This window comes from Cervus elaphus, chromosome 18, assembly GCF_910594005.1.
Source record: "Cervus elaphus chromosome 18, mCerEla1.1, whole genome shotgun sequence".
Classification (NCBI taxonomy): domain Eukaryota; kingdom Metazoa; phylum Chordata; class Mammalia; order Artiodactyla; family Cervidae; genus Cervus; species Cervus elaphus.
In genome coordinates, this window is record NC_057832.1 from 73,417,116 (window position 1) to 73,444,047 (window position 26,932).

Here is a 26,932-nt window from a genome sequence, read left to right on the forward strand (position 1 = left end):
CGGGGGCCTGGAGTCAGACAGCCCTGGTTAAGGGCAGGGGCCTGGAGTCAGACAGCCCTGGTTAAGGGCGGGGGCCTGGAGTCAGACAGCCCTGGTTAAGGGCAGGGGCCTGGAGTCAGACAGCCCTGGTTAAGGGCAGGGGCCTGCGGTCAGACAGCCCTGGTTAAGGGCAGGGGCCTGCGGTCAGACAGCCCTGGTTAAGGGCAGGGGCCTGGGGTCAGACAGCCCTGGTTAAGGGCAGGGGCCTGCGGTCAGACAGCCCTGGTTAAGGGCAGGGGCCTGCGGTCAGACAGCCCTGGTTAAGGGCAGGGGCCTGCGGTCAGACAGCCCTGGTTAAGGGCAGGGGCCTGCGGTCAGACAGCCCTGGTTAAGGGCAGGGGCCTGCGGTCAGACAGCCCTGGTTAAGGGCAGGGGCCTGCGGTCAGACAGCCCTGGTTAAGGGCAGGGGCCTGCGGTCAGACAGCCCTGGTTAAGGGCAGGGGCCTGGAGTCAGACAGCCCTGGTTAAGGGCAGGGGCCTGGAGTCAGACAGCCCTGGTTAAGGGCAGGGGCCTGGAGTCAGACAGCCCTGGTTAAGGGCAGGGGCCTGGAGTCAGACAGCCCTGGTTAAGGGCAGGGGCCTGGAGTCAGACAGCCCTGGTTAAGGGCAGGGGCCTGGAGTCAGACAGCCCTGGTTAAGGGCGGGGGCCTGGAGTCAGACAGCCCTGGTTAAGGGCGGGGGCCTGGGGTCAGACAGCCCTGGTTAAGGGCGGGGGCCTGGAGTCAGACAGCCCTGGTTAAGGGCGGGGGCCTGGAGTCAGACAGCCCTGGTTAAGGGCGGGGGCCTGGAGTCAGACAGCCCTGGTTAAGGGCAGGGGCCTGCAGTCAGACAGCCCTGGTTAAGGGCAGGGGCCTGCAGTCAGACAGCCCTGGTTAAGGGCAGGGGCCTGCAGTCAGACAGCCCTGGTTAAGCGCAGGGGCCTGCAGTCAGACAGCCCTGGTTAAGGGCAGGGGCCTGCAGTCAGACAGCCCTGGTTAAGGGCAGGGGCCTGGAGTCAGACAGCCCTGGTTAAGGGCAGGGGCCTGGAGTCAGACAGCCCTGGTTAAGGGCAGGGGCCTGGAGTCAGACAGCCCTGGTTAAGGGCAGGGGCCTGGAGTCAGACAGCCCTGGTTAAGGGCAGGGGCCTGGAGTCAGACAGCCCTGGTTAAGGGCAGGGGCCTGGAGTCAGACAGCCCTGGTTAAGGGCAGGGGCCTGGAGTCAGACAGCCCTGGTTAAGGGCAGGGGCCTGCAGTCAGACAGCCCTGGTTAAGGGCAGGGGCCTGGAGTCAGACAGCCCTGGTTAAGGGCAGGGGCCTGCAGTCAGACAGCCCTGGTTAAGGGCAGGGGCCTGCAGTCAGACAGCCCTGGTTAAGGGCAGGGGCCTGCAGTCAGACAGCCCTGGTTAAGGGCAGGGGCCTGGAGTCAGACAGCCCTGGTTAAGGGCGGGGGCCTGCAGTCAGACAGCCCTGGTTAAGGGCAGGGGCCTGGAGTCAGACAGCCCTGGTTAAGGGCAGGGGCCTGCAGTCAGACAGCCCTGGTTAAGGGCAGGGGCCTGCAGTCAGACAGCCCTGGTTAAGGGCAGGGGCCTGCAGTCAGACAGCCCTGGTTAAGGGCAGGGGCCTGCAGTCAGACAGCCCTGGTTAAGGGCAGGGGCCTGCAGTCAGACAGCCCTGGTTAAGGGCAGGGGCCTGCAGTCAGACAGCCCTGGTTAAGGGCAGGGGCCTGCAGTCAGACAGCCCTGGTTAAGGGCAGGGGCCTGCAGTCAGACAGCCCTGGTTAAGGGCAGGGGCCTGCAGTCAGACAGCCCTGGTTAAGGGCAGGGGCCTGCAGTCAGACAGCCCTGGTTAAGGGCGGGGGCCTGCAGTCAGACAGCCCTGGTTAAGGGCGGGGGCCTGCAGTCAGACAGCCCTGGTTAAGGGCGGGGGCCTGCAGTCAGACAGCCCTGGTTAAGGGCGGGGGCCTGCAGTCAGACAGCCCTGGTTAAGGGCGGGGGCCTGCAGTCAGACAGCCCTGGTTAAGGGCGGGGGCCTGCAGTCAGACAGCCCTGGTTAAGGGCGGGGGCCTGCAGTCAGACAGCCCTGGTTAAGGGCGGGGGCCTGCAGTCAGACAGCCCTGGTTAAGGGCGGGGGCCTGCAGTCAGACAGCCCTGGTTAAGGGCGGGGGCCTGGAGTCAGACAGCCCTGGTTAAGGGCAGGGGCCTGGAGTCAGACAGCCCTGGTTAAGGGCGGGGGCCTGCACTCAGACAGCCCTGGTTAAGGGCAGGGGCCTGGAGTCAGACAGCCCTGGTTAAGGGCAGGGGCCTGCAGTCAGACAGCCCTGGTTAAGGGCAGGGGCCTGCAGTCAGACAGCCCTGGTTAAGGGCAGGGGCCTGGAGTCAGACAGCCCTGGTTAAGGGCAGGGGCCTGGAGTCAGACAGCCCTGGTTAAGGGCAGGGGCCTGGAGTCAGACAGCCCTGGTTAAGGGCAGGGGCCTGGAGTCAGACAGCCCTGGTTAAGGGCAGGGGCCTGGAGTCAGACAGCCCTGGTTAAGGGCAGGGGCCTGGAGTCAGACAGCCCTGGTTAAGGGCAGGGGCCTGCAGTCAGACAGCCCTGGTTAAGGGCAGGGGCCTGGAGTCAGACAGCCCTGGTTAAGGGCAGGGGCCTGCAGTCAGACAGCCCTGGTTAAGGGCAGGGGCCTGCAGTCAGACAGCCCTGGTTAAGGGCAGGGGCCTGCAGTCAGACAGCCCTGGTTAAGGGCAGGGGCCTGCAGTCAGACAGCCCTGGTTAAGGGCAGGGGCCTGGAGTCAGACAGCCCTGGTTAAGGGCAGGGGCCTGGAGTCAGACAGCCCTGGTTAAGGGCAGGGGCCTGGAGTCAGACAGCCCTGGTTAAGGGCAGGGGCCTGGAGTCAGACAGCCCTGGTTAAGGGCAGGGGCCTGGAGTCAGACAGCCCTGGTTAAGGGCAGGGGCCTGGAGTCAGACAGCCCTGGTTAAGGGCAGGGGCCTGGAGTCAGACAGCCCTGGTTAAGGGCAGGGGCCTGGAGTCAGACAGCCCTGGTTAAGGGCAGGGGCCTGGAGTCAGACAGCCCTGGTTAAGGGCAGGGGCCTGGAGTCAGACAGCCCTGGTTAAGGGCAGGGGCCTGGAGTCAGACAGCCCTGGTTAAGGGCAGGGGCCTGCAGTCAGACAGCCCTGGTTAAGGGCAGGGGCCTGCAGACAGACAGCCCTGGTTAAGGGCAGGGGCCTGCAGTCAGACAGCCCTGGTTAAGGGCAGGGGCCTGCAGTCAGACAGCCCTGGTTAAGGGCAGGGGCCTGCAGTCAGACAGCCCTGGTTAAGGGCAGGGGCCTGCAGTCAGACAGCCATGGTTAAGGGCAGGGGCCTGCAGTCAGACAGCCCTGGTTAAGGGCAGGGGCCTGGAGTCAGACAGCCCTGGTTAAGGGCAGGGGCCTGCAGTCAGACAGCCCTGGTTAAGGGCAGGGGCCTGCAGTCAGACAGCCCTGGTTAAGGGCAGGGGCCTGGAGTCAGACAGCCCTGGTTAAGGGCAGGGGCCTGGAGTCAGACAGCCCTGGTTAAGGGCAGGGGCCTGGAGTCAGACAGCCCTGGTTAAGGGCAGGGGCCTGCAGTCAGACAGCCCTGGTTAAGGGCAGGGGCCTGCAGTCAGACAGCCCTGGTTAAGGGCAGGGGCCTGGAGTCAGACAGCCCTGGTTAAGGGCAGGGGCCTGCAGTCAGACAGCCCTGGTTAAGGGCAGGGGCCTGGAGTCAGACAGCCCTGGTTAAGGGCAGGGGCCTGGAGTCAGACAGCCCTGGTTCACATCCCCGCTCCACCACCCCCTTGCTGAGGCTTGGGCAAATCAACTAACTTCTCAGCACTTCAGTCTCCTAAGAAACAGAACCAGTGAATGGAATTATTGTGAGGATTCCATAGGCTAATACACTTAGAATGGTAGATAGCCCTTAACAATTACAAATACTGAATGAACAAATGAAACGCCATTCAGGCAGGATTCAGAATCTAAATTGAAAACATCAAGAATTTGGTTCTGGTTTAGCTTCTCACACAAAACACTTTATTGGTTTAACTTGAAAATAAAAAGAAATTCCAGAAAATCTAGTACATGTAAAGAAACTAATGATCACCTATAATCCAAAACTAATTACCACTATCATTTAAGAAAACATATGTCAAGTAAGTTTGTGAAGAAAGCAACATAACAAGAAAAACCTAACTGATTTTTCCTAATTCAATAAAGGAAAGAGTATATGTTAAAAACAATATCAATAATAGTCACTACAGATATATGCATATATCATTATGCATGTACACACATGTATTTTTTAAACATTTTATTTATTTTTTAATTGGTGAGAAACTGCTTTATAATTTCGTGTTGGTTTCTACCGTATCTCCTAGTTTTGATTTGCATTTCTCTAATAATGAGCGATGTTGAGCATCTTTTCAAGTGTTTATTGGCCATCTGTCACATGTGTATATGTTTTTAAAGCATATAAAACTATTTTGAATAGGGGTTGACAAATCAAGGTTCATGGAACTAAGAATGGTTTTTACATTTTTAAAGGGCTGTTAAAAAAAGAAAAAAAAAACAAAAAAAACCAGAAGAGAGCCACAGAGATCCACAAAGCCTAAAACACTTACTATGTTTACTACAGAAAATGTTTGTTGAGCCCTGATTGAGAAAACAGACATGAAACACTCTTGGGGAGCACACAGTTGGAAGTTTCACTTTTTATATAACACACTTAAAGAATTATTTTTTACTTTCTGTTTTACAAAAAAGGGTCATCATTTTTTAAACGACTTTTTTTTTTAACTGGAGGATAACTACCTTACAATGCTGTTAGTTTCCGCTGTACAACAACGGGAATCAGCCGTAAGTACACATACACACAGATGCCCTCCCTTGTGAGCCTCCTCCCGCCGCCCTCGCCCCCTCCAGGACGTCACAGAGCCCCCCGCGGGGCTCCTGTGCCGCGGCAGCTTCCCACTGCTGTCTGTCTCACACGTGGCGGCGCAGGTGCCTTAATGCTACTCTCTCTGCTCCACCTGCTCCTTCCTACCCTGTCCACATGTCTGTCCTCTACGTCTGCAGCTCTACTCCTGCCCTGCAAACAGATGCATCAGTACCATTAAAAAAAATTTTTTATTAAAAAAAAAAAGAATCTGGGAGGGAGGTGGGAGGGCGGTTCAGGATGGAGAACACATGTAAATCCATGGCTGATTCATGTCAATGTATGGCAAAAACCACTATAATATTGTAAAGTAATTAGCCTCCAACTAATAAAAATAATTGGGGGGAAAAAAAAAAGAATCTATTTTTTCAAAGGAAGGCACTTTTAGAAGTTTTACTTTTTAAGAGAAACCAAGGGCATGTGAGAAGCAAGGACCCTGAGTTAAGTCTCTGTATGGGTGAGAAGTCTCTCCAATATCAAAGAAAGGAAATGCAGAAGACTCTGGGGCCCACTTCTCTTGGCTGCTGCCCTGTTCCCACTGCTACCAGAGCTAAAGCATCTCCTATATCCAAATGCCTTTCAATCCTAAACTTCAGTACTGATGTTCACGTCTGGGGGGTGGGGGTGGGAAGGAACAGTGAAGAGGTAACCTGGAGGTCTTCTCTGAATTATTATTAAATATACAGAATTTGAACCTAAACAAGAGATCAGAATCTCCTAGTCTATCCCCCAAATCTACCAAACAGCTGTCCAAACGAAGAGCACTGTGGGCTTCTTTACTCAGCCTGGCCACCACTTCCAGGATCTGCTGGGGTCCCTGTCAGGAAGGTGGCCACCGCATCTTAGCTGCGTTCAGGCATGTTACCAACCACACTGTCCACACCAGCAAAGGACACGCCAGGAACACAAGTCACCAGCGTTCTCTCTCTCTCTGTAAAAGCCATCCATATCTACAAAGGGATCCTGGGACATAAGGGTAGCCCCCCTTATGAGAGCACAGTGGGGCAACTACTTTTTCCATTTTGCTCAGGAAGAGATCTCTTTCCTTTTTGTTCCACTCTGACAAGAAGCACACAAAAGGCAACGTTGATATCCATGCTTCTAAGTTAACGATGTGAAAATCACATGGTTAGAGCCACTGCATTCTACTTACATAGGATGTTTTGGATTCAGCATCCCAACAGTCACAGGCATAATGGGCCATCTCATTCTCCATGTGCTGTCGGAAGCGGAGCTTCTCTGGAGAGACTCCAACCTTCACGAGGTAGAGGTAGATGCGGCCAATGAAATAGCCCAACACTGAGTTGTTAATCACACCCTAAAATAAATGAATAAACAAACTCGTAGATAAGTAGGCAAGCAACATGCAAACAAGCACAGAGGAATGAAAAAAAACCACAAACATTAAGGCTGTTGAAGGCCAAGGTACCACTTTCCATTATTTATCATTTACTGAAAAATCTTTGAAAACACAAAGCAAGATAATTTATACAGCTTTCAGAATGATCTGAAATACCCAAAAATGTGATTAAGGCTATTTTCAAAAGTTTAACTGTCAAGCTAACAAGCAGATAATAATGAATGATGTCATTCAAAATCTTTCCACCATACTCACTGGGTCAGCAAAAATTCAGCCTAATACCTCATACCTTTTAAATCTACAGTACTAAAAATGACATTCATAATAATGACTCTGTGGAATGGCATCTATTCCTTCTGAATAAAAACCTTAAGACATGCTGAGGGGACATTGCTACTGCTAAGTCACTTCAGTCGTGTCCGACTCTGTGCGACCCCATCCCTGGGATTCTCCAGGCAAGAACACTGGAGTGGGTTGCCATTTCCTTCTCCAATGCATAAAAGTGAAAAGTGAAAGTGAAGTCACTCAGTCATGTCTGACTCGTCGTGACCCCATGGACTGCAGCCTACCAGGCTCTTCCGTCCATGGGATTTTCCAGGCCAAGAGTACTGGAGTGGGATGCCACTGCCTTCTCCGAGGGGGGACATTAATGTATTCTTATCCACTGAAATTTGTGAACCCCATATAGTATAAGTCCCCTTACAACTTTAGTACAGAAGGGATTTAGAAATCGTCTAGCCCCATCTCCTACCACCTGCAGGGCTCTTCTCTGCAAAAGGGCTGACAAATTATCACTCAGCCTCTACCTGAATATTTTCAGGCAGGAAGCTCATTGTTCCCAGGGCAATTCATTCTATTATTAGGCAGCAACTACTGTTACAAAGTTTTTACTCACTCATTTCTCTAGGCAAATAATTATAGAGAAATTCTATTACATGCAAGACCTTATCCCAATTGTTATGAGTAATACAGAAGAGTTTAAAATAGAAAGGGCTTGCCTCCTGTGAGTCAAAATGTCTCCCCAAAAGCAGTCTATATTATTAAAGTCAGATTGATGGGGGACCTCCCTGGTAGTTCAGTGGTTAAGAATCTGCCTGCCAATGCAGGGGACACGTGTTCGATCCCTAGGCCAGGAAGACTCCAGCTGTCATGGGGCAACTAAGCTGGTGAGCCACAACTACTGAGTCTGAGCTCTACAGCCTGCAAGCTGCAACTACTGAGCCCACACACCACAACTACGGAAGCCTAAGACCCTAGAGCTCGTGCTCCACAACTAGAGAAGTCACCACAATGAGAGGACCACACCGCAACTAGAGAAAGTCTGCGTGCAGCAATGAAGACCCAGTGTGGCCAAAAAAAAAAAAAAATTGATGTGGTACAATGCAAACCAACAAAATTTTTCCAAGTACCCTGCTAAATTTTTTTTCATGTTAGTCCCAATGGCCCACACATTGGCACATTCAGGTAATTCCCTCCCACTATAATAATAGTGTATAATAAATACTGTAAAAAAAAAAAAAACCACATACTGTATCAAAATAAAGTGACTATCAAAATATTTTATCATCCAGTACACAGAATCTTCTGAGTGCTGAACTCCAGGAAGAGGTATGCTCTAAATTAAGTTAGCCATGGAATCTTACCTGTTCAACAGCATCTCCCAGGCGCATTTTCCGAGCAGACTGTCCGCTGACCTGGGCTTTCGCTGAATACAAATAAAGGTAGAGGTCTGCCACATTCTGGAACTTGGGATGTTCTTTCTCACTGGGATCTACAAAGTGCTCAATTTCTGCCATTGTGAATTCTCTGAAAGCAAAAACATAAGGGATAAAAGCGGCACACTTAAAAAAATAAAGCCCTTATTTTAAACTTCCTTTTACAACAACACAGAATAATATGGAAAATGTTGTTAAAGAACAGATTGATACAGTTTTTTTTTTTAAATTAGGAAAACCCAGGAACTTCCCTGGTGATCCAGTGGTTAAGACTTTGCTTTTCAATGAAGGGATGTGGGTTCACTCCCTGGTTGGGAGCCAAGATCCTACATGCCTCCTGGCCGAAAAAACAGAACATAAAACAGAAACAATAATGTAACAAATTCAATAAAGGCTTTAAAAATGGTCCACATCAAAAAACAATCTTTAAAAAATAAAATTAAGAAAATCTGACCAAATGTCAGACACACACAAAAAAATGAGATACTGAAATAGTGGCTTCCAAATAAAATGCTTTTCCTTAAAGCACGGGCAAGTCTTTACTAATGCACACTAAATGAAGTGCCTGATATTTACTTTTCAAAGAATGGGAAATTAAAAGTGAATTTAGCTTTTAAAATAGTCTGATTTCTTCCTTTTTATTGCTCTGAACAAGTAAATGACTGATAATGGCACCATACAGCTGGTGTCTTTAGAGTAACAGCTTCTTAAATGATGTGTTATTCAAGGCAGAGAACATCAGGCATGAATTGAACACCCTAACATCAAGCTAACTGCATAATGATGAAATAAATATGCACATAGTAATGGTTTCTCAAAAAGATTTCCCTGAATGGCAATTTAGTAGCTATTGGGGGGGGGGGAATGTTTTAAGTTAATTTTATGAGTCAAAATCAAATCTCTCTTCTTTAAAACACACACACACAATTTACTAGGGCACTTCCATGATTATCTTAGATGTTTTAGAAGTAAAGAAAAATTGCTTAAATGGGTCCTAGAAATATATGAAATGCATTGCAAAAGAACTTTTTTTTTTTTTACTTTTAAATGTCATCTCTTATTTAGTCCTGCAGCACCTATATCTTAATGACTTTTCAAAAGCTATCAAACATCTTCTGAGAGCACAGAAATGAGAGACAGACAGAGAAGCTTCATGTCTGTCCTCACAAAGCTTCCAACCAGGACAACAGCAAGAGAACACCTAAAATGAAGGGCAGATCAAAATAAGGACCCTGCCCAGAATCCCAAAATAATCAACTGCCAAAGTCTTTCCATCTGTTCTGTCAATTAATCCAAGCTCACAGACAGGAGATGGAAATCAACACTAGCACTGACTGTATCAGCTGTCTCTTGTCTTTGAGTTCAGAGACTCTACCTGGAACTGTGAAGACAAAACAGTCATCAAACTAGAAGACAGAGCCAGCTCCCCACCTAAACCAAAGGGATCACAGCTATACAAAGACTTACCACCTGCCAACTCTAGGTCAAGAAGAAGCTGTAACATTAAACAAGTCCTAGCCCTACCATGGAATAAAAACCACGGAGATACTGACTTGTGAAGGATGAGTGGATTTCCACCCAGGATCCTGCAGAGGCACATGACAAAATCAACCAAAATCCAGACGACCAGGGAATAAAATGGCAGGAAGCCCCAAAGGACTTTGCCCCATTAACTCCTGGGACCGTTTCTCTGTTCTAAAATGCTCTCCCTGTTTATCACTTTTTATTCCACAGGCCCCAAGTTTTGCCTTACTTCATGGTCCTTTATAACCATCCAACGGTTACCCTCTTTGATGTAAATCCTCTCCAAAACACTGGCTTTAGACAAGCTCAGTCTCAGACAGCTTACTCAATATTCTGAACGCAACCTTGCAGACACTTCTTTTTCCAAAAGCAAAAGGAAAAAAGACATGAAGAAACCCAGAGACTGAGAAATAAGACAAATTCAAGTCTGACAAGTTTTTCAGTGTTACAAAAGCCAGTTAAAGTTTAGGACTACTTTTCATTTTGCAGCAAGGCTCAGCGGGTCCTCCCCATTCCACTTCTCTAAGCTCCTTCCTCATGAATTCTCCCTTTTCTAGACCATTCAGCTGAAGGGACTACAGGCCTGAAGATAAAGTCCGGTGAGAACATAGGAGCGTCTCCTCAGAGGGTGTCACCAGGACTCACAAGATCAGGCAGGGGCTTTGCACGCTCTGATAAGAGTTATAGGCGGGATATGCTATGCCTGATGCTTGCTTACAGCAAGTAAGAACCATAGTTCAGTTGGTAAAGAATCCTCCTGCAATGCAGGAGATCCCAGTTCAATTCCTGGGTTTAGGAAGATCGCTTAGAGGAGGGCATGGCAACCCACTCCAGTATTCTTACCTCGAGAATCCCCACAGACAGAGGAGCCTGGCGGGGTACAGTCCATGGGGTCACAAAGAGTCGGACACGACTGAGAGAGTGAGCACAGCATGACAAGAAAAGAATAAAGGAAATGGGTGGGCTGCTGGAGCTGTGGAAAGTCTAAGAAAGTGAAGTTTTCTGACATAGCCCATTTTTATATGAAATTTATTACCTTAAGATATCAGTAAGAAAATGTATAGAAATTGCAAAAACCTAAGTCATAAATAGCTAACTCATAATGAGAAAAACATAACTCAGCAGTGCCAAGAGGCCTTCCTGCACATTCCTGGATCCATCTGACAAAGGGAAGTTATTAGCACAGAGATAAGAGACTGTCTGAACTAGAGTCAACAGAGGCAAGCTTCCGAGCTGGACTTTCTGTCATAAAGGTGCCCCAAATATGTGGAGGAATACCAACTGGCTACCGAAACACCCTCACCCCAGCACCAGCAACTGTCTGCCCTGGATACCTAGGATGGCCCTTCTGCCGTAACCCTCACCTCCTACCTCACCCTACTCTCATCTCCACCACCACTTCCAGGAAATGCCTGCGTCGACGATCAAGATCTTACCATCCTCAAAACAGAACATGAACAAGGGGAAAAGATCATTTTGGAGCAGATGTGAAACGTCAGCTATTCACCCCTTCCCTTCAAACCACACAGTCACTCAAAACCGCCCATCATCCCAGAGATTACAACTGAAAGTAACAAACAAACTTTTTTGGAGGATAAAAATAAAGATATAATCATGTAAGAAAGGACTTCCCTGGTGGTACAGTGGATAAGAATCTGCCTGCCAATGCAGGGGACACGGGTGTGATCCCTGGTCCGGGAAGATTCCAAGCGCTGGGGAACAACTAAGCTTGAGCGCTACAACTACTGAGCATGCACCCTAGAGCCAGTGCTCTGCCACAGGAGAAGTCACCCCAGTGAGAAGCCTGTGCACGCAACAAAGAGCAGCCCCTGCTTGCCGCAACTAGAGAAAGCCCGTGAGCAGCAACGAAGACCCAGTGCAACCAAAAATAAATCAGTTAAAAAATGATGTAAGAAAGAGGAAAGCTGTTTCAAATCAGCAAGCCTTTGTTTCCACTTCAATGCAAAAGTCACTCACTAATTTCACCAGCAGAACACCATGGGTGGTACCTGACTCGGATCAGTCCAGATCGAGGGGAGATCTCATTTCTGAAAGAATTTCCAATCTGGGCAGCAGCAAAAGGCAACCTTCCTTGGTTGAATTCCAAAAGCCGTTTGAAATTCAGGAAAATCCCCTGTGCAGTTTCTGGTCTCAAATATCTATAAATTTAAACAAATCAGTCTGTTACAAAGGAAGAAATCATATTTTCCAATAAATCTGAAATTCTAGATACAAATCCTAAACGTCCTAAACATCCTATTCACACAAAGCTGTATGGGCTCTAAAAATGTTTTAGAAATGGATATTTTCCTCAGTAGCAAACATTCTCACACAGGTAATAGAGAAGGTATCAGGTGATTGGTATGGAAATACCACTGTTAGAAATGTCATTTTATTTCATCACTCCAGTGAATCAAAGATGACTTCTCTTATGATGTCTCTAAAACCTTGGATATTCTCCTGATTAATCACTTACTTTGGAGGCAGATGACAATTTTAGATCCTTTTAAAAATAAAGTTAAGCATCCCTCTGCTGTTAACCCACATCACAGCATAACCGTGGAACTATTAAAAAAAAGAAGCCAGTACAGGCTGACAATTAACATCAGAACTCACTCAACAAAACTATTATACCACGGCAGGCAATTTTCAAGGCTTTTCATATCATTTTCTTCTTTGTACCCAGAGACACAAAGAAATAGGGAAATCCAGAATGATCAAATCTTTGTGGTATTTTGTATTTTCAGTCCAAGGCTGCTTCTGATTTTCTCCACATTTTAAAAAGACACAGTCACTCAAATATACCATTATAGCTACTGTTCTCTCTTCAATTTTGCAGAAAATATTCTGTACAAAATATCACATAAGGAAGCAATCTCAAGAACCTACTTCAAAAGAAACATTTTATGGAAAAACATTTTTAAAACAAAAAATAAAAATTTACCTTCTTCTCACTCTAATATACCAATTCTTTTTATTTTTTGGTTTTTATCCAAATATAAGCATAGTTACAGTTACTATGCATATTTATTAAGTAGAATGTACTAAAATATGAATTTTCTTTTATGCTTTTCCATTTTATAAAAACAGTAAAATTTTCTTATTTAACAGTTGCAGAGTATTCTACTAAAATAAACTACTATAATTTATTTAGCAGTCCTCAAGTTACTGGATGAATAGGTTATTTTTACTTTCAATTTATATACTCTTTTTTTTTTTTTTTTGGCAAAGTAGTCACATTTATTTTCACATCCAAAATAAAATCCCATTACGTCATTGCTTAAAGACAAACAGCAAGAATTAGATGTTACACACCACTTTCAGAGCACAGATTATCTTGAAGTATCTTTTAAAATCCTCTTTTAAAGTAGGAATAGTTAAGGACATATTAAAACTAGCTGGGTTTTTTTTACACCAAGAATTTTACTGAACAACATTTTCGCTGTTTTGTTCCACTATCTTCTATCATTAATTAATACACTCTTGATAGGTATACCTTCCTTTCCTTTTGAATTCTTTCCTTAGATAAATTCACAGCAGTGGGAAGGCAGGTCAGAGGTCATGGCCCGTTTTTATGACTCTCTGTATTAACAAAATGAAAGGCTCATCCTTGGCCTCTTTCCACAAAATATCCTAAATCAGCCCACTGTCTTACTAAAATAATTCCAATAATACATTGTCACAATTCATTTTTTGTTATTCTTTACTCTCTACTCCAGGAAACATGACCTAGCTTTATCTAGCAAAACCTATCCTGTCTTACCCTAAAATGAGACCATGAGAAAAATATCTGAGGCTATGAAATGGAATACTTTGACTAAGTTTGCTAACAATGAACAAAGAATCTGGACATATAAATTCTGGGTCATACTGCAAACTTACAGGTTTTCTACTCTATCTGCAAAAACCACCTTTTCATGAATCAATAAGCTAAATGTATCCTGTCCAACAGGGTGGGCCACATGTCTAGTGATTAAGACTGTTTCCACCACAGGGGTCACAGGTTCCATCACTGGTCAGGGAACCAAGATCCCACATGCCATGTGGGATGATCAAAAAATAAATAAATAAATAAATAAGTTTAGAAATTCAGTTCCCCAGAAGCACTAGCCCCATTTCAAATGCTCAACAGCCACATGGTAGTTGCTAGTGGCCACCACATTGGACAGCAACAGCTTATAGAATATCTCCACCACTGCAGAAAGTTCCATTGGGCAGTGTGATCTACACTAAATGGTTTCTAAAGTCTCCCTCAACAACAAGTTCAATATTCTTCTAACTCATTCTTCAACTCTGTCTCCTGCCCTATGCAGTAATAACTATAAGAACTGATGATTACAGACTTCTGTATTTATGCCCTCCCCAAAATGACAATATACACTAAAAAAAATTATACTAAGAATTAGAAGAAATAAAATTTTAGAATATATCTATCATTATTACTCCTTAATATATTGGTCTGCACTTCCTACAAATCATTTTTCAAACATTTTCCTTCATGGTTGATATTAATATTTACCTTTTATTACAAATAGTTGGTAATAATATTACATAAACAATAAGTGATACATACCCAGGCATGTTTCCTCCAGGTCCAATGAAGGTCTTAAACATTAAGTTAAAAGGCACTGGAGGGGAGAGATCATTTCCAGTGGTGGGAGATTTTACATTGTAGTTTACAAAAAGATCTGCAAGTTCTTGCTGTCCATAGTTATCGAGCTAAAGAATACATCAAGAAAATGATTAGTGTAAGAGACTGAGAAAAAACCAGGCATAACAATAAAATATTATATATAAAACCCCACCCACCATTAAAATTCACCCAAAATAAAGATATCAGATTAACCTAATCTTCCAGATATCTATATTAAAACCATACCCAATTTACATAGTTTACATTCACCAACAGAGAAATGGAGTGTCTTTGTAGAACCGACCTAAATTCACACGCGTACCATTTCACAATGAAAGGCAAAATATCTCGTTCAATTATAATAGTTATTGGTTGACAAGAATCATGCAAATAAGCTTACACAATGAATTTTACTACTCTGTATTCTTAAGAGTCAGGTGCACTTCCCTGTCTATTAATTAAATGTGCATGTAACTTTCCTCTCCCATTAGATATTATGGGAGAAGCTTGAAGGCAGAAGCTGTGTCTTATTCACCTCGGCATTTTCAGTGCACTGCACATCCTATACATTGATGACCAATGCCAAACCCTCTAAAATGATATATGATCTCCAATTCAAAAACCTCGAATGACTATGACAAACCATCTAATAGTAAAGAATATTTAAAACTTAAAAAACATCTAATAAAAATAATTAGATACATCAACTAATGATTTACGGCCATTTGGGATCAGAAAATCCTGAGTAAATTGCCCAACTCCACCACTTATGGGTTGTGTGATTCAGGATCAAGTTCCTACCTAACCTCTCTGAGCCTGTTTGCTTATCTGTAAAATGGGGTTAACAGAATCTATCTCGCTTCTTAGCCACAGAGGGTGAATCAATGCCTTTTAGATAAACTATTAATATCACGCTTCATAAAGCTGAGAAAGAATCACAAGCATTAACAGATGCAGAAAATGCTATTATATGCTGAAGCAACAGGCCCAGGAAATCCTTTGGGGCCATTTCAGTATCAGGCCACTTCCATGGGTTTCTAACACTTCACTGAAGATTAAATTGACAAGAATACAGAACTGACCCTTGAACAACACATGTAACTTATAGCCAGCCCTGTTTATCCACAGTTATTCTGTATCTGCAGATTCAACAGAATCTGCAGATAAAACCTGTGTAGTACTGTAGAATTTACTACTGAAACACATCACAGTGTAAGTGGACTCGAATAGTTCAAACCATGTTGTTCAAGGGTCGAGTGTGTGTGTGTGTGTGTGTGCGTGTGTGTGTGAAAGAGAGAGAGAGAGATCACATATATGTATGACATGGCAATCAAAATCAAAATCCAAACTGTTCTCCTGGAACAGGTACCTGATGAAACAGAAAGTCGGTGCTCAAACTATAAATTATGACTTAACAAAACAACTACTTCCTGTTTCTGACAATTTATTTGGAAATGAACAAAGCTGTTAAGATCAAAGACACATACACACAAAATCCCTAATAAATCTAAAATTCTGAATGTAAAAGAGAATAATTTAGGTGCAATCTGAGGTGCTTTTCATGTCTTCTTTCTAGTAAGGGTCATGTCTTTAGAAAAGGAAGGAAATGAGAAATGAGGGTGCGGCTCTAACAGTATCAAAGTACAAGAATTCATTTTCTAAACCATAAGCAACAATGTGGAAGAAATGAGTTTCAAAAAAGGAATAAAATATACTTCATATGGCCCAAAATAAATTGGCAGATGAGCCAATAGCCAGAATAAGTTTTTCAATTTAAATAACGAAGGAGAAAATTTCTCAGCTAATGTTGGGAAAGCCAGGTACTGCAGAGGAAAATCAGCAGGTTTAAAAAAATCAAGGCAACAGTGGACAAGTGTCCAGTAATTTCCAGCAGAGGAAAGCAGTGTTAGGGAGTCCTCAGTTTAGTCACTCAGTAGTGTCCGACTCTTTGCGACCTCATGGACTGCAGCACGCCAGGCTTCCCTGTAAATCACCAACTCCCAGAGCTTACTTAAACTCATGTCCATCAAGTCAATGATGCCATCCAGCCATCTCATCTTCTGTCGTCCCCTTCTCCTCCCGCCTTAAATCTTTCACAGCATCAGGGTCTTTTCTAGTGAGTCAGTTCTTCGCATCAGGTGGCCAAAGTATTGCAGCTTCAGCTTCAGCGTCAGTCCTTCCAATGATATTCACGACTGGATTCCAACATTCCAATATTCCAATGAATATTCACGACTACGACTGACTGGGTGGATTTCCTTGCAGTCCAAGGGACTCTCAAGAGTCTTCTCCAACACCACAGTTCAAAAGCATCAATTCTTTGGCACTCAGCTTTCTTTACAGTCCAACTCTCACATCTATATAGGACTACTGGAAAAACCATAGCTTTGACTAGACGGACCTTTGTTGGCAAAGTAATGTCTCTGCCTTTTAATATGATGTCTAGGTTGATCACAGCTTTTCTTCCAAGGAACAAGCATCTTTTAATTTCAAGGTTGCAGTCACCATCTTCAGTGATTTTAGAGCCTGAGAAAACAGTCTGTCACCATTTCCATTGTTTCCCCATCTATTTGCCATGAAGTGATTACACCAGATGCCATGATCTTAGTTTTCTGAATGTTGAGTTTTAAGCCAACTTTTACACTCTCCTCTTTCATTTTCATCAAGACGCCCTTTAGTTCTTCTTTGCTTTCTGCTGTAAGGATCGTGTCAACTGCACGTCTGAGGTTATTGATATTTCTCTCGGCAATTCTGATTCCAGTTTGTGCTTCATCCAGTCCAGCATTTGGCATGATGTACTCTGCATATAAGTTAAATAAGCAGGGTGACAATATACAGCCTTCATGTACTCCTTTCCCGATTTGCAAGCAATCTGTTGTTCCATGTCCAGTTCTAACTGTGCTTCTTGACCTGCATACAGATTTCTCAGGAGGCAGCTCAGGTGGTCTGGTATTCCCACCTCTTGAAGAATTTTCCAGAGTTTGTTGCGGTCCACACAGTCAAAGGCTTTGGCATAGTCAATAAAGCAGAAGCAGATGCTTTTCTGAAACTCTCTTGCTTTTTCGATGATCCAACGGATGTTGGCAATTTGATCTCTGGTTCCTCCGCCTTTTCTAAATCCAGCTTGAACATCTGGAAGTTCAAGGTTCACATATTGTTGAAGCCTGGCTTGGAGAATTTTGAGCATTACTTTACTAGAGTGTGAGATGAGTGCAGTTGTGTGGTAGTTTGAACATTCTTTGGCATTGCCTTTCTTTGGGATTGGAATGAAAACTGACCTTTTCCAGTCCTGTGGCCACTGCTGAGTTTTCCAAATTTGCTGGCATATTGAGGGCAGCACTTTTGCAGCGTTATCTTTTAGGGTATGAAATAATTCAACTGGAATTCCATCACCTCCACTAGCTTTGTTGGTAGTGATGCTTTCTAAGGCCCACTTGACTTCACATTCCAGGATATCTGGCTCTAGGTGAGTGATCACACCATCGTGATTATCTGGGTCGTGAAGATCTTTTTTGCACAGTTCTTCTGTGTATTCTTGCCACCTCTTCTTAATAGCTTCTGCTTCTTTTAGGTCCATACCATTTCTGTCCTTTATTGTGCCCGTCTTTGCATGAAATGTTCCCTTGCTATCTCTAATTTTCTTGAAGAGATCTCTGCTGCTGCTGCTAAGTTGCTTCAGTTGTGTCTGACTCTGTGCAACCCTATGGCCATCAGCCCACCAGGCTCCTCTGTCCATGGGATTCTCTAGGCAAAAATACTGGAGTTGGTTGCCATTTTCTTCTCCAGAAGAGATCTCTAGTTTTTCCCATTCTATTGTTTTCCTCCATTTGTTTGCACTGATCACTGGGGAAGGCTTTCTTATCTCTCCTTGCTATTCTTTGGAACTCTGCATTCAAATGTGTATATCTTTCCTTTTCTCCTTTGCCTTTTGCTTCTCTTCTTTTCTCAGCTATTTGTAAGGCCTCCTCAGACAACCATTTTGCCTTTTTGCATTTCTTTTTCTTGGGGATGGTCTTGATCCCTGTCTCCTGTACAGTGTCACGAACCTCCATCCATAGTTCATCAGGCACTCTGTCTATCAGATCTAATTCCTTGAATCTATTTGTCACTTCCACTGTATAATCATAAGGAATTTGATTTAGGTCATACCTGAATGGTCTAGTGGTTTTCCCTACTTTCTTCAATTTAAGTCTGAATTTGGCAATAAGGAGTTCATGATCTGAGCCACAGTCAGCTCCTGGTCTTGTTTTTGCTGACTGTATAGAGCTCCTCCATCTTTGGCTGCAAAGAATATAATCAATCTGATTTCGGTATTGGCCATCTGGTGATGTCCATGTGTAGAGTCTTCTCTTACGTTGTTGGAAGAGTGTGCTGGCTATGACCAGTGTGTTCTGTTGGCAAAACTCTGTTAGCCTTTGCTCTGCTTCATTTTGTACTCCAAGGCCAAATTTGCCTGTTACTCCAGGTATCTCTTGACTTCCTACTTTTGCATTTCAGTCTCCTATAATGAAAAGGACATCTTTCTGGGGTGTTAGTTCTACACTCAGCCTTACTTATTCATACACAAGGTAGAGGAAATCTTACTTCTTGGATGAAAAAAGAAAAAGGAAAAAAAAAGCATTGGTTGGGTTTTTTTTTTCATCCAAGGAAGTAAATAAAATTTAAGAGATGAGCTGTGGATTTCATGATCAAACATGGTGAAGGAGAAATACTTGCTTAAAAGGATAAATGAGCTGAGAAATCAGCAACATTCACATACAGGCATGTGATCCTCCTGGGACAAAGGTATGCAGTATTCATCAATTTTTAAAGCAGTTTGTGGCCCGCCAAAAAGGGTAAGAACTATTTCTGATATAGAAGGTATTTCTGCATTTGGCTAAAAGTCAGAATAGATGATCTCAATGCCTTCCCTAAAACTTGTCAACTTAAATACAAGACTAAAGGTCTACAGGAAAAGCAGGGGCCTGCTCCATCAGGTTCTAAGAATAGCACATAGCCAGGGACAGTCCAATCAGAAGTAGATCAAGTGGCTGATGAGACAGTCTCACACAGACATCTGCCCCAAATCTCCACACTGAACACTACCCATCCTTAGACATTGTCCTGATTTTTGCTATTAAATCCAGAAAACTGGTTTCCGAGGAGAGAAAACTAATTTCATTCCTATTTACACTGACTTGCTAGTTCAACAGAAATAAAGGGCTAACCATAAAACACTGACAGAGAAAATGAAAACGCAAAAATAGATGATATGAAGGACAGAAGGTAAGCTCTCCTTCTTTACTACTGTGACCAGGTCAGCACAACACGGAATTCAAGTCATCAAATGCTGAAAAGAAAGACAGTGCCTACCTGGGTTATCATGATAACGTCTCTCAAGTACTTACCTGGACCAAGACACTTTCCATCTCTGATTTCTTCTCAGCAGAACACTTCTTATCAGACATCAATTTCTGTAAATGAGCTGCAAGAATAGTGTTGTACATGTCAATTTCAATCAATCGGAAAAAAGAACAACATACTTTTGAGTTTCAACACTGGGCAGGGAAAAAAATGAACCCAAGGATAATGTTCTTAATTTATATGAATCCTATGGCTGATTTTACAGAGACAGGCATGATACTCTCTTGATTCTTTTGGTGACTTAGAATTTCTAATTATCTGTACATATGTGTGTGTGTGTATATATATATATATATATTTATTTTTTTTCAATAAGGGACTTGTTCTATATACTAAGATCTGTGCACTTTATTCTTTGTATATTATGTCCCAAGAAAAAAAATGTAAAAACTTGAGAGAAAAGTTTAATCCAAATCCTTTGCTTTGATCAATCCTACTTGAAAAGGTGTTTACCTGAGATGAAAAGCCATACCTTTCAATAGATGGTCAGCACGGAAACACTCTCCATTTTTTAAATCTTTCACCATGAAGTCAGCAAATTTGTCTACATGGCCAGAAGTCCTAAGTTAATACCAAGTCAATTAGTCATTTTCATACAGCTTAACACATAAATTTTACCTTTTAAGACAATCTCCCATCTACATATTTATCCATAGCTTACATCTGTGTATCTGACAGATGAAAGCTCCCATATCTATTATGGAATATCCCATGGTAGATAAAAATGTATGCCAAAGAAAATTCTTCCTTAAATCAATTCCTACCTGCTCCCCAAGTTCTCCCTTCCCTTAGGAAAAAATATATTAACTAGATTATACTTTTTCACAAATTGTCAAGGTCTGTGCTACTTTTCAGGATCAGTTACTCCACACCTATCCCATTATTATTAGTGATCCAAGCAAAAGCCAAAACCATGGGGAATTTGGCTAGCCAAGAATTTGCAAGAACTCAGTATAGACACTGAACCTTAAAGAAAGAGTTTTCTGCCACTGAAACCTGTAGGGACACTGGTATTATTGCTATGTGGCTCCTACTAGTGGAGCAAGTAGCTAATAGGTTGTCCTGATCTTTTAGATCTATCATCAAGAATTCAACTTATTTTAATTGCCTGAAATTATTGAGAGAGAGCCTAAAGTACACAAAATGCTCCGCTGGTGACTCAGATGGTAAAGAATCTGCCTGCAAAGCTGGAGACCTGGGTTCGATCACTGGGCTGGGAAGATCCCATGAAGAAGGGAATGGCTACGCACTCCAGTATTCTTATCTGCAGAATTCCATGGACAGAGGGGCCTGGCAGGCTACAGTCTATGGGGTTGAAAAGAGTCAGACATGACTGAGAGACTAACACTTTCATTTTAAAAGTACACAAATAATGAAAATTAGCTCTTTAATAGGCAATATTAAATGAAATGATGAAAAAGAGTAACAATTCCTCTTTCAGTTTCATATCTGAGAAATCCTGACCTGCTTTCAACAATGTTGGCAGGAACAATCTAAATTTCTGCATTGAAATGTCAATACAAATAATAGTATTTAATTTAAAATATGTACATAGCTTTGCCCAGAACTTCTATGAATTTATACTAAAAAAATCACCAGGATATAAAAAAAATTCATCTATTAGGATGTTCAGCACAATCAAAACTCAGAAACTAAAACTTAAGTACCTATACTAATGCACCAGCTAAGTAAATTATGCCACATCTGTAACAGAGAATACTATTCTGCCATTAAAAATACTCTTGAAGCTTATTGACATAATGTTCACCTATATTAGGTGAAAAGCACTGTGCTACTACTAAACACCACACTACACTACTCCTAAACTTAAAAAGAAAGGATAAACACAACATTTTAAACCTGCTATCTGTTGGCAATGACTATAGATTTTGTTTTTATTTTTCAGATTTTCACAATGAACATGGGTAATTTTTTTTAATCAAAAATTTACTTAAGTATATAAATTAAAGAATTTCAGCCTTCAAAGTAGAAATCTTACTTTAAAACTGACTCAGGGGTGAGCATGGTACAATCAATCTCCAGGATCTGTTCCTCTTGAATAAAATGCTGCCTCCAGGTCTGAATAATATTGTTTTTTAAAGCACATCCAACTGGGCCAAAATCATAAAGACCACTAACACCTGCAAAATGAGAGGAAAGCGTACTCTACCTTATCACTCTGAACAAATCAAAGCAAGAAGACATCAGAAACTTGAAAGACTCACATATTCCCAAAAAATGTATTCAAGCCAACACTTCAAATCCCCCAATACTAAAGACTCTTATCTCCTACTAGCTGACAGAAGTTTAAACTGAAAAGGTCTTACTCCATTTACTATTTCTGTATGTGAAGGCTGAAATTTCAAGTAGGATTAGAAAAACCTAAAATCGAAAAGAAGTTTTTCCTTATGCAAGAAACAAAATGAAAAAGCAGATTATAGTTTTCTGCCACAGAAATGAGAAAATAACTTGCTCCATCAGTGGAATAACAATGATGCCCAATACCCCATTCTCCAATCTAGTCTTGGTATTTGGGCCACTACTTAAACCTCAAGAAATAAAACATTTAGAGATCTGCTCAGACTAAAAATCAAATCAAGTTTTGGTGGCAAAGTATTGAAAGTTTAATACTGCTGCAATAATCTCCATTACTTATGAAAAATATCAGTGAATTATGTTTGTCTATATGAATTCATGTAGTGTTCAGAGGGATGCAGAAATTTATCTGCATAGCTAAGAAGAATGTTTTCACCTGGCAGTTGCCATAATGAATAATAGAGTAACTAGGGTTCACCACTGCCCTTGTGGGGGACGGCACAGTACAGCTGGCCAGTGCTACAAACGGCCCTCTACTACTCCCAAGTCTCCACTGGGATTTTAAGAGGAGTCTGATACGTACATGGATACATTAAACACTTAATATCTGGCTACCCCTCCAATTCCATAAGTCCTAATGGAAAAAAAGCCGTCTTCAAGAATAAGGAGGGTAGAAGGAAATAAGAACTGATATCATACCAAATGAATGACTAAACAAATAAATGCAAGGTATCTATCCTCTGCTTTGCATGACCTGATACAACGAGATATCAATTGGCAAGTTGAGCTTTTCATTTAAGAACCATATTAAAGCCACTAACAACATGTTTTTTTTCTTTCCTTAATCCCCTACCTCCATAAATAGCAAAAGCTTGATCATAGAAAAACCTCCTCTTCAGGGTATCTTCCATTTTTGCTCTGTCTACAACATCATCTTTGGGTTGTAATGCTAGCTCCTATAAGAGATTTTTAAAGAGAAAATATGTGATTGAAGGAGTGAGTGGGAATTTCAGTTTACACACCTAAATTTACTTTATTCTTCAGAATTCAATATAAAATTTATCAGACAAGATTTTCATACCCTTAAAACAACAGAAACCTTAGGGGTTTTTCCCTCTGAGTTACAGCAAAGATACCTTTACTTAACTATTTAGGAAAATGTATGACTATTTCCAAGATTATAAAACTAAGCTTACTTAGATGCAGATACTGATAAGCAGTATCTAAATTTTTAGAGGATCATTGTAGTGAAATAGTGACTTAAAACTCCAAAGGAGGAATTCTCTAGCTTCCCAGGGGTTAGGACTGGATGCTTTCACTGCTGGGGCTGAGTTCAACCCCTGACTGGGGAACTAAGATGCCACAAGCTGCGCAGCTTGGCCAAAAAAAGAAAAAACTCCAAATGATTTCAGTTTAGTGATGGGTGATAATTTGAAAGGTTTGCGAGCAGCTATCAGATGAATAAAACTTTTCCTTAAAAGAAAAAATTTTAAAACAGCATAACCATTAATTGTAAATATAAAAGAATTCACCAAGAAGAACACAATTGCTTTCCAGGGAAATTCATGGAACACAACCAGTCTAGGGTTTTTGTCTGGTGGGAGAAGGAGTAGGTTAGGGTGAGGAACGTTTTGTAGAAAAGCTGACATTTTGAATCACACACTAAAAGGAAGGAGTCTTCCAAGCAGAGAAGGAGGAGAAGGCATTCTGGATAAAGAGAGAGAGAGCAACTTTTAGATTTTTTTCTAGGTCTCTCCCACCCACAGAGACTAAGTAAAGATGAGCAATTCTATACCTACTTATGTTCCTTTCCAAGGATCCAAGACTCACCTTTGCTTCCAGAATCCTCTTCCGGGCTTTGAGCTCAGCTACTGCCTTTTCTACATCTACTTGGGGTGCTTTATCTTCTTTGAGTTTTCGTACAAGATCTCCCTAGCCAACAAAGAGAATCTGTAGTCATGATTGGTTTCAGAAGTAAAGTTAGAAATGTGCTTTTCAGCATGTCTTTTAAACAGTATCGTGTGAGAATGAGGAAATTCAAAGGTTTATTATGTGAAAGGTCATTATGAATACTGTAGGTCTCTGCCCTCAGCATGTATAATCTAAATATATAGACAGGTACATAAAATAACTACACTTGCAGAGTGATTATTACTGGTTTGTTTTCTTTATGGGGAGGAGATGCACAGAGGCGAGAAAAGCACTGATCAAAAAGTAAAAACCCTGGTGGTCTACTGGGTAATAATCTGCCTTGCAGTTCAGGGAGATGGGGGTTTGATCCCTGGTCAGGGAACTAAGATCCCACATGCTGCAGGGCAACTAAGACCACGTGCTACAATTAGGCAGCATGCACTCTGCAACTAGAGAAAACCTGCTCCCTGCAACAGAGATCCAGCACAGCCAAAAAAAAAAGTAAAGAGCAAGATAAGCACTGAGAATTCAGAAGAACCAATGAATTGATTACCATCTCCTTGAATCTCTCTTTTTTCTTGCGTACAAAAAAGACTGTTTTAGTTTTCTGCTTACTTCTCTGCCCATTTGTTCTCAGTCACTTACCTTCCTCTGCCCTTTACTGTTGTATTTTTTTCCTTGCTAATTTCTTTAGATTACTTTATTCACTTCCAACAACCTACCACCCGTACACTGATTTTCTTACAGTAATGTGGTAGAGTAAGTAATCTGAGAGAACAAACAAAACGTTACCACGTTTTGGGAAATTTGGGAAACGTGGTCTGGGAAATTTCAAGATGAGAAATTAAACGGTATCAAATTAACAGAACCCTGGGGGGTCCAACAGAAGCAACTGCTCTCTAAAGTAGACCTTCCATAGGCCTTTCAAGACTTTCTATTTAAGATTACCAAAATAATAGGCACAGCTCAAAATTTTAAAATCCACAAGGAAGAAAGCCACCATGAGTGAGACTCAGCAGAAACAACAAATAACAAAATTAGATCCTTTAAAAGTATTAGAATGACCAAACATACTTTTTAAATGCTCAAGATGTTTAAAGTAAAATAAAAAGAGGAATCAAAAACATGAGCAAAGAACAAGAGACTATCAAAAACAATCAGGGGCCTTGGGAAAAAACCACATAGAACATTAGGAAATAAATCACTGAAACTAAAAACTCACTGGACAGTTTAAACAGCAGATCAGACAGCTGGAGAATTAGTGACTTAGAAAAGAAATTATCCCTGGATAATTTTCATTCCATGGAATGGAACAGAAAGACGAAAATACAGATAATCAAACACAGAAAAGAGAATGGAAATGTGATACATGTTCTCCTTATTCCCCTCTGTACTTTCAAACTGACTCCTCCTTTCTCTTTCTAAAACCCCAACTCCTTTGAGGGGCCTACCATCATCCTTTCCCCATTGTGGGTATTTTCCCAAGCTCCTGCCTACTTCCCTCATTCAGTGAACAGAACCCCCTCTCCTCTAATTCATGCTATTTCAGAATGTCCCAGTTAGGAGGCGAAAAAGCTATTTAAAATTATCTGAACTAAGAACCTAACTCTGCTTATAAACGAGAAATATTTCCCCAGTTTTAACATACATTGAATTTTCCAGGGATGCACCCAGGAAAATGTAATTTAAAGGAAGACTAAAATCAACTATGCATGAGTACTCAGTTGCTCAGTTATGTGATACTCTTTGCGACTCCATGGGCCGTAGCCCACCCTGCTCTGTGTCCATGGAACTTTCCAGGCAAGAATACTGAAGCGGGTTGCCATGCCCTCCTCCAGGGGATCTTTCCAATCTAGGGATCAAACCTGTGTCTCTTGCATCTTCTGCACTGGCAGGCAGATTCTTTTACCACTGCGCCACCTGGGAAGCCCCCAAATAAACTACACCTCAACTAAAAAAATAAAAAAGGAAATCTTGTTTTGTTCAGAATTTTAGAAAGTTGCTATTGTTTGAAACAAAAAACAAAGAAGACATGTGACTACTGGCTATGCTGCTGCCCTGAGTAAACAATGCAATATATCTTTATCAATGTTCATTAATAGCAACTGTTTTCACAGTAAATCTGTATACGGGTATAAGCATCTGCTTTGGAGAAGGCAATGCCACGCCACTCCAGTACTCTTGCCTGGAGAATCCCATGGACGGAGGAGCCTGGGAGGCTGCAGTCCATGGGGTTGCTAAGAGTCAGACACAAGTGAGTGACTTCACTTTCATTTTTCACTTTTTATGCATTGGGGAAGGAAATGGCAACCCATTCCAGTGTTCTTGCCTGGAGAATCCCAGGGACAGGGGAGCCTGGTGAGCTGCCGTCTATGGGGTTGCAGAGTCGGACACAACTGAAGTGACTTAGCAGCAGCAGCAGCATCTGCTTACTTTAGTATAACTTCCAGTGGAGTCATACCCCCAAACTTATGTAATGAAATACATATTATTTATTATAAATTACTTTTTATTTGTATTACATTTAGAGCACTACGTGTACATATATTTTTCTTATGAAATATGATATTTCTGAGACATGAATTTCATTACAGGGTAGTAATGAATTTCAAAATATGTGGTATAAAAGGGGACACTGAGTCTGAAATCATTGAGAGTCACTGAGTTGGTTCTTCTTTTCATTCTCTTATTACATACAAATAGGTCTGGTCTGTTATTATACTAACAGCTTTTATTATCTTGATCTCTCTAGCTAAAGCAACATTCTCAGTTACCTTCTAATTTTAACTTCTTTATTACACACACAATACCTGAAATCACCCCATCAATGGATGGCTTATTTATTTACATACATTTTATCTGTCCCTGTCATTATACAGCAGGCTCCTTTAAGACAGGAACCCTAGAATGTCAGTTCTGGCACTCAAATATTTCTTGCCTGATATCACAACCTAAACCTAGTACAATCCCAAGCACTTAATACTTGGTAAATATCTACTGGCTTAGTCTTTACACATTCAGGGGTTCTTTTCCCTTACTCTGCCTGTCAGAACACTTGTCTCTGAAAGGTTCACTAACAGTGCTTTTTGATGGGGATAAGAACCTATG

The 26,932-nt window shown here is 42.5% G+C and overlaps 1 protein-coding gene across 1 annotated transcript in view; it reads right to left on the reverse strand.

Annotated features, from left to right (window-relative positions):
• The window catches only part of GARS1 (glycyl-tRNA synthetase 1), a 49,639-nt gene that overhangs the window by 18,222 nt on the left and 4,485 nt on the right, over window positions 1-26,932 (reverse strand). The window contains exons 2-10 of the mRNA XM_043872087.1: window positions 23,744-23,845; window positions 22,767-22,869; window positions 21,597-21,738; window positions 20,070-20,158; window positions 19,582-19,658; window positions 14,135-14,280; window positions 11,571-11,720; window positions 7,966-8,128; window positions 6,116-6,280 (exon numbers count right to left, since the gene is read on the reverse strand). Coding sequence (XP_043728022.1) covers window positions 6,116-6,280; window positions 7,966-8,128; window positions 11,571-11,720; window positions 14,135-14,280; window positions 19,582-19,658; window positions 20,070-20,158; window positions 21,597-21,738; window positions 22,767-22,869; window positions 23,744-23,845 — 1,137 coding nt within the window. The remainder of the gene's footprint in view (window positions 1-6,115; window positions 6,281-7,965; window positions 8,129-11,570; window positions 11,721-14,134; window positions 14,281-19,581; window positions 19,659-20,069; window positions 20,159-21,596; window positions 21,739-22,766; window positions 22,870-23,743; window positions 23,846-26,932) is intronic.